The sequence below is a fragment of the Lactuca sativa genome, chromosome 2 (assembly GCF_002870075.4).
Source record: "Lactuca sativa cultivar Salinas chromosome 2, Lsat_Salinas_v11, whole genome shotgun sequence".
NCBI classification, from domain to species: Eukaryota; Viridiplantae; Streptophyta; class Magnoliopsida; order Asterales; family Asteraceae; genus Lactuca; species Lactuca sativa.
This window is the reverse complement of record NC_056624.2, coordinates 187,622,416-187,639,121: the sequence shown is the minus strand read 5'-3', so window position 1 is coordinate 187,639,121 and position 16,706 is coordinate 187,622,416. Positions and strand designations below refer to the sequence as shown.

General features: G+C 39.3%; 1 protein-coding gene and 1 long non-coding RNA gene across 7 annotated transcripts; one reads left to right on the top strand and one right to left on the bottom strand.

Moving 5' to 3' along the window:
- Positions 1-841: 841 nt before the first annotated feature.
- Positions 842-3,483, bottom strand: LOC111889068 (uncharacterized). 4 transcript variants are annotated; one of them, XR_006188369.2, is made up of 3 exons: positions 3,040-3,477; positions 2,259-2,680; positions 842-1,183 (listed from the first exon to the last, which is right to left on the bottom strand). It is a non-coding gene; the product is annotated as an uncharacterized LOC111889068 (long non-coding RNA). The 4 variants fall into 4 exon arrangements; XR_006188368.2 differs by lacking the exon at positions 842-1,183 and adding an exon at positions 1,785-1,916; XR_006188367.2 differs by lacking the exon at positions 842-1,183 and having other exon boundaries at positions 1,785-2,440; positions 2,583-2,680; positions 3,040-3,475.
- A 2,127-nt stretch (positions 3,484-5,610) lies between these two features.
- Positions 5,611-8,377, top strand: LOC111889076 (bifunctional aspartate aminotransferase and glutamate/aspartate-prephenate aminotransferase-like). 3 transcript variants are annotated; one of them, XM_052768575.1, is made up of 8 exons: positions 5,613-6,206; positions 6,301-6,768; positions 6,865-6,948; positions 7,038-7,131; positions 7,222-7,325; positions 7,396-7,419; positions 7,537-7,653; positions 8,092-8,377. In XM_052768575.1, the coding sequence occupies exons 2-7, from the start codon at positions 6,733-6,735 to the stop codon at positions 7,564-7,566; spliced, it is 372 nt and encodes a 123-aa protein (XP_052624535.1). In that variant the 5' UTR covers positions 5,613-6,206; positions 6,301-6,732; the 3' UTR covers positions 7,567-7,653; positions 8,092-8,377. The 3 variants fall into 3 exon arrangements, with proteins under 3 accessions (XP_023740992.2, XP_052624535.1, XP_023740979.2); XM_023885211.3 differs by having other exon boundaries at positions 6,859-6,948; XM_023885224.3 differs by lacking the exon at positions 7,396-7,419 and having other exon boundaries at positions 5,611-6,206; positions 6,859-6,948.
- The last annotated feature ends 8,329 nt before the right edge of the window (positions 8,378-16,706 follow it).

Here is a 16,706-nt window from a genome sequence, read left to right as displayed (position 1 = left end):
TAAACTTTAATGTGATCCAAACCACTTAATAAACATTAAATTTTTCGTTTTTCTAGAAAAATATTATACATTTTTCGCCCTAAATTTAATTATATATATATATATATATATATATATATATATATATATATATATATATATATATATATATATATATATATATATATATACACTAGTCGTTACCCGCGCAAAGCGGCGGCGGCGAATACTTTGTGCGTTCCTTATGGTCATTCAAAAACATGTTATATTTCAAGGAACCCAAATTTCTTTTCGACAAATCATTTGTGTTGGGTGTTTATTTGTCATTCGAAAATGTCCATTTAAAAGTATGTTGTTATTTTGGATTAAATTTGTTTCTTATCGCCTCAACCGAAAACCGGTCTTTAAAACACCGATTTACCTGGACGACCGGTTATGCTTTCCAATGCAAAGAAAACGGCCAAAACCGATCTAATATTATCTACTTTCTGCGTTAATGCTTAATAAGATTATTAATATTATCATGGCTAGATTTTAGGAGACAAAATGATGACATGTTCTATACTTTTATTATAAAGTACATCAAAAGTCCATATATAATTTTCAAAATCTAGAGTTACCTCATATAGGTTTAAGAACATTTTAAATAGATGAAGATCAATAAGTTAAATTCATAGAAAAAAAATTATTGAAAAAGCTTAACCATAGAAGACTCATTTAATTAGAATTTAAATGTATTAGATAATGAGTTGACAAACGTATTAAATGATATGGTAGTTACCATTGGGGATGCTTTTAGTGTGATAAAGTTGACGCGGTAAAAGAAAATTATAGATGCTTTTAAAGAATTATCGACATAATATTTGTATGAAAATTTTCTTTTAATGTGAGATTAACTTTATAAATTCTCTTTAAGTTCCATTTCCGATTACCGGGGGTATAAGTTAATCATAATAGACATTAACCTACAATCATAAATGTCACACACACACACACAACATACAAAAACAACACGCATATACAATATACAAACACAAAAAATTATAACAAATTGTTACTACTTTATGAGCTTCAAAATGGTCATAAAACATGTGACCTTTCAATCTTCCCACAAAAATAATAATTGCAAGTCTAGCTTCAAAATAGTCATAAAACGTGTGACCTTTCAATCTTCCCACAAAAGTAATAATTGCAAGTCTAGTATCTGAGATTTAGCAAACATCAAAGTTAAGTGATCTTTTTTTTCTAAAGGCTAGAAAATTTTATACAAAAGAAACAACTTTAATGTATTGAAAAAATCACATGAAGGATAAAAACCAACATATTTTATAAATGTAAACAAACAACCATTAACATTTTTATTGCTTTGTTTGTTACCTTTTATTTTTATTAAATAAGTTTAAATTTATAGAATAGCAACACATTTTAATTTTTTCAAGAAGTTACATCCAAATCTACACCTTTTATCCACTGATTCCTTTGTTATTGTATTACATTTTATGTTTTTTTTTTAAAAAACTTTTTATTATATTAATGTGTTAAAACAAATTAATATATTTTTTACAATATATCCAAAGAAAGTATCAAACACTCGTACTTACACGGAAATGACAAAAACATGAAAGCAAAATCATCATTTTTAATGGGTACTATCATTGCTCATTTATATTTGAATCATAAAATAACCTTTTTATGATTAATTTCTATGTCTATATAAATAGAAATTTTAGTATTTTTGAGTTTTAAAATCGTGGTATCTTCATACATATTTTGCATCAGTACACGCTTGCAAGAAAGAAAATATGTAAGTAACTAACTCCCATCTTATTCAAAGTATAAGAGTATTTCATTACAAAACACATAAAAGTAAATGGTAGCATTAGAATTAGGTAGCAAAAAAAATGCAAAACCCCAAATTTACTAAAGTTATCTCCAACCTAGATACAGGAAGAACAAAATCCATTAGTTTGACAAAATAAAACAAAACTTTGGCCTTTTGACATTAAACAAATTTGGCCTTTTGGCAGCTAATAGCCCAAAAAAATAAAAAATAAAGCAACATACTTCCATTTCTTTGTGCTTTATAGCATCCTACTATCATTTCTTTGTGCTTTATAGCAATAAAAAATAAACCTACATACATGTGACCTAAAACTATGATAACTAAATAATAGATTAAATAAATGCAATGATTACAATGGTTAAAACGGACTTGAGAATCAAAAGTTATTCATTTTATTATTTATAATTTAGAACTAAATAAAACAAAATTATAGTACCTGAATCCAAAACAAAATTATTGCTGCAAACAGTTCTGGAACCAATTTTGGTGGGTAATTAGCAGTTTGCTAATTCGGGTAATCAGCAATTTGCTAATTCGGCAAGGCCTACATCACAAAATCAGCAAAAGTAAAAAAACGTATGCACAATTTCCAACAAAGCCAACACAAATCCACTTTACCTACAATCAACAATGACACCAAAATGGATAATATTAGACAAATATAGCATGCTCTAGAAGTTGTAATTTCAAACTTCTCAAAGTACATAATAAGAAAAAACTTTACAGATTGGCTTATAGAAATAATATGAAATTACTATACCATAATTGGGTAAAATTTTCATATTATGGAAATTAAGAAGACAGCAAGTGATTAGACTTAGTTTTTGAAACTTGGAGCAGCCGGTGAAATTCATTTTCCTGTAACAACAAAAAAAAAAACTATCCTTATAATTTGAAGAATGAACAATATATAGCAAATTAAAATTAAAATTAACAAAAACATCAAAAGATAGATAAATCAAGATCTCGGCCATATCCTCTGAATTTTTTTTGACAATATCCATGGTTAACTAAACAAACGAAATTCAACATAATAAAACATGAAATTAAAGATATTTCATAAACATATTTGTTTGAAGAAATGAAATCGCCTAGGGTTTGCGATTGGCTCCCTTCCTGTAAATTTTTTTCACTGGAATATAACTGAACTCCAACATCGTATTATTGGGACTAAGACTCTACCACCATAGTAGAAAGGGAAAAAAATAGGAGCAAACCTCCATCAACTGAAACTCGATTTCGAGTTAGGAGGAGGCGTAACTGGATTTTCAAAAATAGAAAACAAAAAAAACAGAAGAGTGGTTCCTGATGGCATGGTGCGATGTGTGGTTGTTGATGGTGATGGCACGGGGAGTGGTAGCTTAAACGATTAAACCTTCAAGGGTACAGAGATTTCAACCTGTATTGAGCGAGAGTGGTGAGTGTGTGTAGAGATTTTCCGATCTTCAACACCTCTCTGTATATGGCAGTATAAAATGACAAGGTGGATGCGTGTTAGGGCTTCTTATGGGGAGAGAGGAAGGAAAGATTGAAGTAGGATATGTTTTCAGGGATTTCAAATTTTGAACGATGTGATAACAACTGTAAAATGTACGCCTAAGATTTCGCCATGAAACGTTTATCTCTTGAATACAGGGTCAACTTTTACCGAACTGGTTAGGTTTAGGTATTTAAGGTATAAAAATCAATTTACGTCCGCATATGTTTGATAATCGGATTTGGTAGGATGGATAATTGTTTGTACATTCAGCTTAAAGGTTTGGACGTGTTAAATCTATTTCTAGAAACAATAAGGTTTGTATAATAATATAGTAAGATAATATATATATATATATATATATATATATATATATATATATATATATATATATATATATATATATATATGGCTAGGTTAATTTGTTTCTCATATTTATTGTGTGCTAGAATGCACCAATTGGAATTTAGTAAAATAAAATAATTATTTAATAAAATAAATATAAATATTAAATGATTTCCGTAATTATATGTATATTAAATGATATCCATAATTATAATTTTTTTTATGGAAACTAATTAAATTCGTCATTAATGTCAGCAGTAACATTCTTTCAAAATGAATTCGTATCTAGGTTTTATGTTAGCAATAACGTTTTTTCAATACTCACTCACTTAAAATACAATAAAGTTGTATGGAATATGAAGAATGAGAGTGTATTCTAGTAGAATATATGCTCGTTCTACTAGAATACACTCTTATTCTTCTACATACGAATTCATTATGAAAGAATATTATTGTTGATATTAATAACGAATTTAATTAGTTTCCATAAAAAAGAATTATAGGTATGGATATCATTTAATATACATTTAATGTTACTAAATTCTTATTGGTGCATTCTACCAGACAATAGATATGAGAAACATCTGAACCTACATTTCTCTCTCTCTCTCTCTCTCTCTCTCTATATATATATATATATATATATATATATATATATATATATATATATATATATATATATATATATATGAAACATTTATTATTTATTGGAAACTTATTAGTTAATACACTTAAATCAAAATTAAAAAAATAAAAATAAATACATTTTATAGAAATTTATTTCATTAAATAGTATTTATCAAGATTTTAATAATGACAAAAGTATCAGAGATAAAAAAAAAACATTGTTGTCATATAACATATATTCAATTATCAATGTCAAGATATGAAAGTGCATTTTGATATGACGGTTCGACAAAAAACAGTTTTTGAGTGTTTACAATAAACATATGTTCAAGATTTTTCTTCTAGCTATCCTTATAAATAGGTTTGGCTAACATATGTCTTTTGTGGAATATTGCACTATCCTTAAATATCGGATCATGATCCCAGTATTTCCAGTTAACGAGATATACCAGGTGTGTCGTAAGTCATGTTTGGACTCTTTTGGTGAGCATGTGGTTCATTGTAGAGAACTATTGGGGTTCAAATATCGACATGATATGGTATAAGATGTTTTGTTGGACATATTTAAGTGTGTCGGGGTTTCCGCCAAAAAAGAGATACATGTGAATTTCTTGATTGACCCAACAGAAAGAAGGTCAACCCTTAGATCGGTTGGCGTTTTGGTTTTTTGATGGGTTGGAAGGAAACACGCATGGGTGGACCTTACAGGGGTATTCCCTCTCGTGGGCTTGAGGGTTGGGGGTTTCAAAATAAGGCAGATGGCTTTAAAAGCTGTTACATGCAAAGTTACAAAACATGAGAAATCGTGGATGGAAAATCAACAAGTATTCATATCATTTGCATTTGATACGTTTGGTTTCCTCATGTTGGTTGCGGTGGAACTTCTTAATAGAATACAACATATCATGCATAACAATGTTATATCCCCTAGATCTATGGATGTAGTCTTTAAAAAATTGACTTTATTATTTAAAAAGGTTTAAAGACGCAGTTTATTGTTTGTTTGCCTTCTTACTCATTGTATTGTGACACTAATTAACTACGAATGAAGAAGAATTGATCAATTATTGATTTAGAAAAATAAATTGGTTTTACATTCCAAAAAAAAAGTGTCAATTAATGTTATTTTTTCGAAAATAAAATGTATACTTAAAAATAATGAGGTGGTGGAATGAGTTTGTAAAAATAGGTTTCGTTAAATAAATTCATTATACTATATATATTAAAATTGTCAATCCTTAGCTACAGTAAACTGCTAAGGATTTGACAGTTTTGGTCCTTTGATTATGGATGGGATTGCAGTTGTGTGTGCTTTCTTTTATGGGGCATTTTTTTGTCGTTTTTTATTTGCTTCTTCTAATTCATTTATTAATTTTTTTCCCTATTGTGTTTCTGGAAACTGTGTATTCCACCACCTCCAAGCTTCTGACACAACAGATACGTGGCTTCTTCCCTTTTCTTTTCTTCTGCATCTCCTTGCTTACTCACCCTCAATTGTATCTCTTCCCACCGTCATTGTTTCGTAGAGCTTCCACCGCTTCTTTTTCCTTCTGCATCCCTTCAATGCGATTCTTACCCTTTTCGTTTTAATTTTGTAAATCATCTGTCGATGTACTCCACCGCCTGGCTACATAACCAATTGTTTTGGGCCAACCCGCTATTATATGACCATTTTGTTAGTGAAGATCTTCATATTGCCCCCACGTATCTTCCGCCGCCTCAACCGCCACCTCTTCACCTCTCTTGTATCTATTTCAGCTCCATCCTGCCACTTTTCTAAACCGATTGAATGATAATCTCCTTTCGCTCTAAGGTTTATTACCCCTCTGTTGTTAACAATTGTCGTTCCAATCCACCTTCACTTATCGTCTTCTTCACCATCCTTCTTCACCTTCTACTCTGCCATCACAACATCCACAAGGACTCGACCAACAGGTAATTTTTTCCGAACCTTGCTCCACCATTTGGGTTTCATCCACCAACACAACACGCCCCTTTCTCATATTCTCTCATACATTGCAATCGGCAGGGTTTAACTCATCGGGCTTGGTTTATTCTACTACCTCGACGACTGAAGTATCAGAGTACAAAGCGAGAGGGCGATTCGTTGGAAAGGAGGGTCGACTAAGAGGAACTGATGCCTTTTTTGGGTGATGTAACGTGCTTCCGGACTTCACATTCGTTTTCTATCGAGCTAAGTGTTCTTTGGATTACAAATCTACATTTTTATTTGATTTTAGGGCTTTTTTTAGTTCTACTACTAAAAGAAAAGAGGCGGAGCCATTCACTAAATCAATTCATCACATGTTTCTTTTCCAATCTGTATGAAGCTCTAATTGAAATACATGTGCTTTTGTAGGTGATTTATGTTTTGATTTCTAATTTCACAGTTAGTAATCCCATTTGATTCGTCTTTCATCCACATATACGCAATTTTCACCAATTCATTAATTGGTCAAACATGATACAGTTTCACTTCAAATTTGATCATTTTTCTGTATGTATCAGACACTAATAGTTAACCAAGTACCAAAATAGTTCAATTCATAATGGTTAGTGCCTTCAACTCATTTTAATTGCATTGTAGAAGCAGGTGTTCCTGTCATTCGTTTGGCTACTGGAGAATCTGATTTTCACACCCCGCCTATTATCGCTGACGTACCTGCTGATTTCAAGAGTTATTTCCTCAATTCAATCCATTCTTTTCATTGCTATAGATAATAGTTGTTCGAACCTTGATTAATATATATTTTTTTTTAAAAATAGGCTACAAAAAATGCAATTCCTGAAGGTTACACAAGGTATACATCTAATGCAGGTACCCATGAACTACAAACAGCAATATGCAAGAAATTGAAGGGTAAGATCAAATGAAATTTTAATCCTTTTGAGTTTTCGGATATAAATGTTAATGATGATTTCTTAAATATTTTTCTTTTATTTCTTCTAGAGGAGAATCATATTCCTTATACACCTTATGAAATTGTGGTTAGTCATGGGGCAAGACAGAGTTTACTACAAGCATTTCTTGCTATTTGTTCCCTAGGAGACGAGGTCCGAGTATAGATGTGTTTCATTTTTTTATGATTTCTGTAAGAAAAAATTAATATTTATTGGTTTTTAGGTTATAATTCCAGCTCCATTTTTGGTAAGTTACCCTAAATTCCAAGCCAAATAAGGCTTAAATCTATTAGTGAAAGTCCATGAGTGACCAGACTCGCCTTTTTCTTACAAATGTCATGATTTTAGTTGTTGTTTGCACCAGGTGATCTACAAAAGACTTCTATTGCTATGAGAGATTATGCTCATTAAGCCAGCATGGTATCGTCTGCTTTTGAATCACATTCCTCTCAATTTTGAGTGTGGTTCCATGCTTGAAGAGGTATAATACATTCTGATATGATATAAATATAGGAATATAATAAAGCAAACATGAGTTTCATATGAATCAATAGTGAATTATGTAAGTTGCAAGCTTTTATGGGGCTAAAAAATTTTGGATTATCAAACTCATTTTTTGTCCCTAATATTAGTGATTGTATCCTTAAGATAAATTATTATAATATTGTTTTGGTAAGATATAAGGACATGCAAGATGCATGAAAGTGTATTGAGTTTATTAGAGGAAGATTGTAATTTTTTATTTTTATTTTGAATTTTATAAATAATGAATGTATTTGGTTTTGAGTTTGTTTATTACTTTCATTTCCTTTATAGGCATTATACTTTCAAAATGATTACTATTATAGCATTGTACTTTTATTTGGCATGCTTTGGTTAATTTATATAGCTTTAATGTTCACTTTATATGATTTTGCAGAAGTTGAAAAGTGAGAACAAAGCTATCAAGGATTTTGGTATTTTGATCATTTGGAATTTTAGATGTCGAGTGGGGGATAACAGGTGCTAATTAGGAGAAATGTACGTGAGACTGTTGTCCATTAAAGGAGGACTATTGTTAGGAATAGTAAACTTGGGCTCTTTTTTATAGGAATGGTCCATTGTTTTTGGGTGTATTTTTATGTTTTGGTTCTTTTTCTATTCTCGGTAGCATTTTTTGTTTCTTTAAAACTTTTATTCCACGTGTTTGCCTGTTATTTTGCTCACCATCATGCTAGCCAATTGTCTTTAAATTAGTGTCCTTATTATTTTATATTTATTTTTTATACTTTTTAACCATTCCCTATCCTCTGCTCCCTACCCACTGTCTCCATTTACGTCTACACCACCGATTCCATATCAATAACTAGGAGAAGAAGCCGCCTCCACCACTTTCGGGACTTCTTTAGCTGTGTGTTCCCGATCCTTCCACCACCGATCAGTTTTTTTCTGTGTTCTCTTCTCAACTTAGTCGGAGCAAACCGACAAAACCCTCAGCCAATTTACCATCGGCGTCACCATCTTCTCTATTATCTACAACTGTATCATTAGGGCTTCCGCCCCTATCACTGTAATGTCCGTGTTTTTGGGCTAGGCATTAATGTTGATGTAATAGTACAGGTTAACCTGTGTAACTTATTTTGAAATAATAAGAATGTATTATTTGAGCATTATGTGTTTTATGCTTAATTGTGTGGCTTAAATGAATTAAGAATAAAAATAAGCATAAAAATAAAATGTTAGATAAAACCGATATCGATGCATGAAGACGTAGTGGTCGTGGCAAGGATTTCGAAAATATAAAGAATGCCGAAATCCGAGTTATAAGGAAGGAGTTATGACCTGTCGAAGTTTCGCGACAGAACCGACACGACATTGTGCGATGTAAATAGTAATTTACGATAGAGCGATATTTAGCCTTAGTGGTTTAAACGAAAGTCGTATAATACGTTAAACCGAGAGCGTCCATATAAAGAACGTCTAAATCTGACTTCGTATGAGGAAGTTATTATTTTTCGAAGTTTCGACTTAGCAGTATGCAACCCAAAGTTCGAATATGAGATCAAGTGATTTCTAGCCGAAACAATCTAAACGAGAATCGAAGATCTCGTCGATAGTAATGCAATGGTAAAATGACAGACGAAAATGGACGTCAGATTGTGACATCCCCAGTTTCACGGCTAGAAAAAGACCGATTTGTTTATGCTTTGTATTAAAATCAGGGTAATCTTTTAAAGAAAACAGTTGTGGAATTTGTTCCCAAACAAAAAATGATAAAACTTTATCAAAACATTTCTAAAAGAGAATGTACTTTTCATTAACTAATAAAACTTCGGTATGTCATGTTCCGATACAAACCAAAAAGCATAAACAGTACAATTTAACCTTACAACAATTATTTACAACTACTGGTCTATAATCCAAAATCTCTCGTCAAGTCAACCAACTTATACTTTTGTGTCATTACTTGTAATGCAAAGAAAACTGAGTGGGTAAGACTTGGGAGCCTGGTGAGCGTATAGGGTTTTCGACCCACAATAATATAACTACTATATTCAATCATCAATTAATCAATCAATTAATCCAAATTACTCATCCCCATTATCTCCTTTTGAAACGACCCAAAAATTTCATTTTTCAATATAACCAAAAACCATAATCTGAGTGTCATATCATAAAACCATACGTGATGTATCCCAAACATAATAAAAACACTGTGCGGAAAACTGTATCATAACTATGTCATATCAAATCAAAAACTAAATCAACTCCCAGGATAAAAGCTGAAGCTGTGGTGTGTGCGATGCCATCATCCCGAGCTCTTCCCTCTACTTGAGGAAGTACCTGAAACCAAAACTGAAACTGTAAGCACGAAGCTTAGTGACCTCCCCCAAACTACCACATACCATACAATAACATATCAAGCACATACTGGGGCCTTGCCCCCTCCATCGAACCGAAGTCCGAAGCTGACTGACTGGGACCTTGTCCCCTACATCGGACCGAAGCCCGAAGCTAACTGACTGGGGCCTTGCCCCCTCCATCGGACCGAAGTCCGAAGCTGACATCGGACCGAAATCCGAAGCTGACTGGGACCTTGTCCCCTACATCGAACCGAAGTCTGAAGCTGACATCGGACCGAAGTCCGAAGCTGACATCGGACCGAAGTCCGAAGCTGACTGAACACAACATAAACATATCACTAGCATGATCACACATAACTCCTGTCTGAGCCACGAAGGCATCAAACATGCTAACTACTGCATCGGATCAAAATCCGGATACTACTACTAGCTAAACGGGTCGACATTGTGGCCTTAGACCCATTCCTACTAGAAGGAAACTCACCTCGTGAACTGGCTGCTGTGTGTATGGCTCTGGAAGCTAACTGCTGCTGCTGCTCCGGTATCTCCCCGGCTACAAGTCCATAAACACACTCAATCAAATACTAAACACTTCACTGGGTAAAATGACTCTTTTACCCTTGGTCAAAGTCAACTCTAGGTCAAGGTCAACTCTTGGTCAAAGTCAACTCTAGGTCAAGGTCAACTCAGGTCAAGGTCAACCCACAGTTGACCTGACTCGCCGAGTTGGGCCGCCAACTCGCCGAGTCTCAAATCTCACTTCTCAATCCTACTTGTGGCTACTCGTCGAGTATGACATCGACTCGACGAGTACCCTCTCGATCCAAAAACTTAGACAATCTTCATCTGACTCGCAGAGTCATATGAACAACTCGACGAGTTGTTCTTGAGCTTAAGAAGATTGCCTTGGACTCGCCGAGTTGTATGAACAACTCGCCGAGTCCCTCCATCACTGAGTCTACCCTCAAACTCGCTGAGTCCACTCCACTACTCACTGGACCCACTCGACACCGCTCAAAAGGAAGAAATCGGGGACTCGCGACTCGACTCGCCGAGTCGTTCTTCCGACTCGCCGAGTCACTGCCATGCAACTATTCTACACTCGATTTTGCTCGAATCCAATACATACACAAGATAGATCTGAGTCCAATAAGCTGATTTACCACGTAAAGTTTCCAACTTTACGTGTACAAATGCATGAACAAGGGAATAAAGGCTAAAAGATGCTTAAAAGGGGTAGATCTAGGGTTAATATGCAAAATATCTCCATAAAGACAATAGATCTGGGTGCTACAACTCCTAAATAAACAAGTCTAGGGATATCTCGGCATAATAGGGTTTCCATATCAACATAAGGCTTGAGAAAAGCATCAACTAGATCTAGAGGGGGGTTTTAAAGCATAAAAGGGAAGGAAATCTGAAGAATACCTCAAAGAGCTCTTGCTTTCCCTTGAATCCCTGCTCCACAATCCTTCTCCTTGCTCCTTTCTTCTTCTCCTTCTTCAAGCCTTCACAATTGCACACAAAATCACTTAGAATCACTCAAGAACGAATTAGGGTTTTCTTACAGCTTCTGAGGGTGAAGGAGGCGAGAATGGAGGCCATAAGGGGGCTTAAATAGTGGGCAACCCGGGGATTTAGGGTTTCTCCCAGACGGACAGACTCGCCGAGTCCAGAATATGGACTCGCCGAGTCGCCAGCTAACACGTGCTCGAAATCCCGTCCCTACTCGGCGAGTCAGGCTATGAACTCGCCGAGTCCCTCTTGCAAAACTTCAAAATAAAAACCAAGGAATCATCATACCGGAGACGGGTCGTTACAATTCTCCCCCACTTATCTCAGACTTCGTCCCCGAAGTCTGCTACGGCTGAATCTGCAAATATCTCTGGGTAGTGCTCTCTCATCTCTTCCTCAGCCTCCCACGTCCATTCTGATCCCTTTTGGTGCTACCACTGCACCTTCACTAACTGAATTTCCTTGTTCCTCAAGTTCTTGGTCTTCCGGTCCAGAATCGCGACCGGCCTCTCAATATAATTCAGGCTGCTATCAACCTGAATATCCTCTAGGGGAACGACTGCCGACTCATCTACCAAACACTTCCTCAACTGAGACACATGGAAAGTGTTGTGGATCTGACTAAGCTCCTCAGGAAGGTCTATCCGATAAGCAACCCGACCCACCCGGGCCAAAACCCTGAAAGGACCAATAAATCTGGGGCCCAACTTGCCCCTCTTTCGGAATCTGATGACACCCTTCCAAGGTGAGACCTTCAGGAGGACCATATCCCCCACCTGGAACTCCAAGTCCGAACGCCTCCTGTCGGCGTAGCTCTTCTGCCGACTCTGCGCAGTATGCAGTCTATACGGACCTGCTGGATCAACTCGGCCGTCTTGAGCACCACCTCTGTGCTCCCGATGACCCACTGACCGACCTCGCCCCAACAAATCGGGGTCCTACACTTCCTCCCATACAGCATCTCAAAGGGAGGTCGATCAATGCTCGCATGATAACTGTTTTTATACGAAAATTCCGCCAACGGAAGATACGTATCCCAACTGCCACCGAAATCTAGAACACATGCCCTAAGCATGTCCTCGAGAGTCTGAATCGTCCTCTCGCTCTGCCCGTCCGTCTGAGGGTGGAAAGCGGTGCTGAAATGGAGACGAGTACCCATCTCGTCGTGGAACCGCTTCCAGAATCTGGATGTGAAACGGACATCTCGGTCTGACACAACCGATACCGGCACTCCATGACGTGCCACAATCTCTCGCACATAGATATCGGCTAACTTCTCTGCTGATATACTCTCCTGGATCGGGATAAAATGGGCACTCTTCGTCAACCGATCCACTACTACCCATATCGAATCCACTCCTCGTGAGGTCCTGGGAAGCTTGGTGACAAAATCCATGGTGATATCCTCCCATTTCCGCACAGGAATGTCTAACGGCTGCATCTTGCCGTGAGGTCTCTGGTGCTCCGCCTTGACCTTCCGGCAGGTCAGGCATCTCTCAACATACCAGGCGACGTCCCGCTTCATGCAGGGCCACCAATAATCAGGTCGAAGATCTCGATACATCTTCGTCGCCCCTGGGTGGATAGAAAATCGAGACTTATGAGCCTCGTCCATCAACACTTGCCGTACTCCACCCCAGTACGGTACCCACACCCTCCCGTGAAGCGTCATCAATCCCCGACTATCATAATCAAATGAGGCTACTCGGCCCACGATCCTCTCACACTTCTGTCTCTCCTCCTTGAGGCCCTCCACCTGAGCCTCCTTGATCCGCTCCAACAACGGAGTGATCACTGTCATCCTCAAACACAGATCTCTGATAGGGGCCACCGACACTTTGCGGCTTAGGGCGTCGGCCACCACGTTGGCCTTCCCTGGATGGTAAAGAATCTCACAATCATAATCCTTTAGCACATCCAACCACCTCCTCTGCCTCATGTTCAGACTCGGCTGATCCATAAGGTACCTCAAACTCTTGGGATCCGTGTAAATAGTACAACGGACCCCATAAAGGTAATGCCTCCAAATCTTGAGGGCAAACACAACTGCTCCCAGCTCCAAATCATGGGTAGGATAATTAGCCTCGTGAGACTTCAACTGTCTCGAGGCACAAGCTATCACATGGCCTCGCTGCATCAATACTGCTCCCATACCTGTGATCGAGGCATCACAGTAGACTACAAAGTCCTCTACTCCCTCTGGCAAGGTAAGAATCGGGGCCTCGCACAATCTCTGTCTGAGGGTCTCGAACGATGCCTGCTGTTCAGGCCCCCAACGAAATACCACCGACTTCTTGGTCAGTCGGGTGAGTGGCACTGTTATCTTGGAGAAGTCCTGAATAAATCTCCGATAATACCCTGCCAACCCTAGGAAGCTCCGAATCTCAGATGGAGACTTCGGGACCTCCCACTGCATCACGGCCTCTATCTTGGCCGGATCTACCAAAATACCCTTCTGGTTGACGAGGTGACCAAGAAACTGCACCTCGCGCAACCAGAACTCACATTTGGAGAACTTTGCGAAAAGTCTCTCCCTCCTCAAAGCCTCCAGCACCTCCCGCAGGTGCTCCTCGTGCTGCTCCTGCGTCTTGGAATATACCAAGATATCATCTATGAATACTATCACTGACCGATCCAGCATCAGCCTGCACACACGGTTCATGAGATCCATGAACGCGGCTGGAGCATTGGTGAGCCCAAATGGCATCACCACAAACTCATAATGACCATACCTGGTCCTGAAAGCAGTCTTCTGTACATCCTCATCTCTAACTCGCATCTGATGATAACCGGAGCGTAGATCGATCTTGGAGAACCAAGACGCTCCCTGAAGCTAATCAAACAAATCATCTATCCTCGGAAGTGGGTAACGGTTCTTCACCGTTACCTTATTCAACTCCCGATAATCTATACACATACGATGCGACCCATCCTTCTTCCTCACAAACAGGATCGACGCTCCCCAAGGCGAACTGCTCGACCGAATGAAACCCTTGTCTAACAGCTCCTGCAGCTGTGTAGACAACTCCTGCATCTCAGGGGGAGCTGGTCGATACGGTGCTTTGGCTATCGGAGCCGCACCAGGAATTAGGTCGATCCTGAACTCAACCTGTCTCTCAGGAGGTATCTCCGGCAAATCCTCGGGAAACACATCCGGGTAGTCTCGTACAATAGGAACATCATCAACTGCCGTCTTGCCCTTCTCCCGGGCATCCAAGACGTAAGATACAAAACTGACGCAACCCTGCTGAACATAGCGCCTCGCCCTTGCGGCGGAACAAAAGGTCGGTCCTCGTTGTGGCCTCTCGCCCTGAATCACTAACTCTCCCCCACTGGGAGTGCGAACCCTCACTAGCTGAAGCTCACAATCAATCACTGCCCCATTGGGGCTTAGCCAATCCATGCCCACAATAACCTTATTCCCTCGCAGGGGAATAGGTACCAGGTCCACTGAAAACTGCTCATCAAACAACTGAAGGGAACACCCTCTGTGCACTCTGCCGACCCTCACGGTCCTATCATCTGCTATCTCAACCTCTAATGGACAATCTAGCTCCCCAGGAGCTCTACTAAATCTCTTGCTAAGCGCAAGCGATACGAATGATCGGGTAGCCCCCGAATCGAAAATACCATAGCAGAAATGTCGTTCACAGAGAACGACCCTAAATAAAAAATACAATCATAAGCAATATTCAAACGATAATAATAATAATAAAGAGATGAAGGGAAGATACATACCCGTCACCACATCAGGAGTCGCTCGCGCCTCCTCTGCTGTCATCTGAAACGCCCTACTCTTCGCCACTGGCGCATCAGCTCGGCCCTGCCGGCCATCTGTAATCCTCAAGGTAGCAGGGGCAGGTGCAACCACCTTCCCTGCTGCGGCTAAGCTCGGACACTGGGACTTTTTATGTCCCCTCTGATTGCACTGAAAGCAAATCAGATCTGATGCTGCAACGGCAGTAGCAGGAGCCGTACAATCCCTACTCAAATGTCCAATCCGACCGCACTTGTAGCAGCCGGAACTCCCTGCCTTGCACGCCCCCTCGTGCATCTTCCCACACCTACCACATCGACCGTGGCTCGGCTGTCCCCTGGACCTGTGATCTGAAACCCGGGGCTTTATGCCCGAACCGCCTGAACCCGAAACCGCCTCCGGTTTCCTCTTCTTCTCCATCTCGAGATCAATCTCCCTTTCCCGAGCCCTAGCAATCATATCTTCCAGCGTTTTACAGCTGGACCGGCTCACAAACTGGCGGATATCGCTCCGCAACATCTCATGATAATGGGCCTTCTTCATTTCCTCATCAGCCATGTACTGAGGAACGAGAAGAGCCCTCTCCCTGAACTTGGCGGTGATCTCCGCCACTGTCTTTGTAGTCTGGGTGAGGTCCTGAAACTCCCTAGCCAACTGCTGCACCTCAATGACCGGTGCAAACTCCGCCCTGAACCTGGTAGAGAAATCAGCCCAGGTCATGGCGTCCAATGCTGCATCATCCCCAATGGCATGTCCGACCTCCTCCCACCAATCCCGTGCCCTGTCCTTCAGAAGACAGGACGCCAATCTGACCTTGTCCCCCTCGGGACACCTGCTAGAGCGGAAAGCGTTGGCCACATCCGCCAACCATCTGGTACTCGCTATGGGGTCCCGCGCCCCATGATAGTCCGGAGCTCCACATGCCCTGAACTCCCTGAAAGTAAGGGTGCGCGACCCCATCATGGCCGCTACCTCGGCACGGAAGGTGCCCAATCTCTCATCCATCAGCTCCAGAATCCCCTCCTTGATTGAACCGAAGATCACAGGAGTCTGCTCTAAAATGATGCACGTAATCTCCGAAGAAAGAAACTCTCGGGTCTGCTCATCCATGCGCTCGTCCCCCGGACCTGAACCTGATCCCTCCCCGTCACCTTCGTTGCCGGCTGCTGGTCTGGAACGCAAAACCACCATTCTGAAACACATCACAACTACATCAGAAAACGGAAATATCCCAAGGGATCATTGATACTACAACTAGCTCCCTGGTCTTGTCTCAGCCTTTCTTGATTCGAGTATGGATCCTCTGCTTTCAGTAGTACGGGCCCATACTACCTTCCACATCTATCCGTACTTTCTTCAAGAACTGCCTTGACTCCACCAAGTCACTTCTACTACTACTGATCTCTGCTACTCTCATCC

Coding starts and splice junctions, on each gene's coding strand:
- LOC111889076 (XM_023885211.3), top strand. CDS start 6,733: ATGATACAGTTTCACTTCAAATTTGATCATTTTTCT. Junction 7,132..7,221: donor AATATGCAAGAAATTGAAGG/GTAAGATCAAAT, acceptor TATTTCTTCTAG/AGGAGAATCATATTCCTTAT. Junction 7,326..7,395: donor TTTGTTCCCTAGGAGACGAG/GTCCGAGTATAG, acceptor ATTGGTTTTTAG/GTTATAATTCCAGCTCCATT.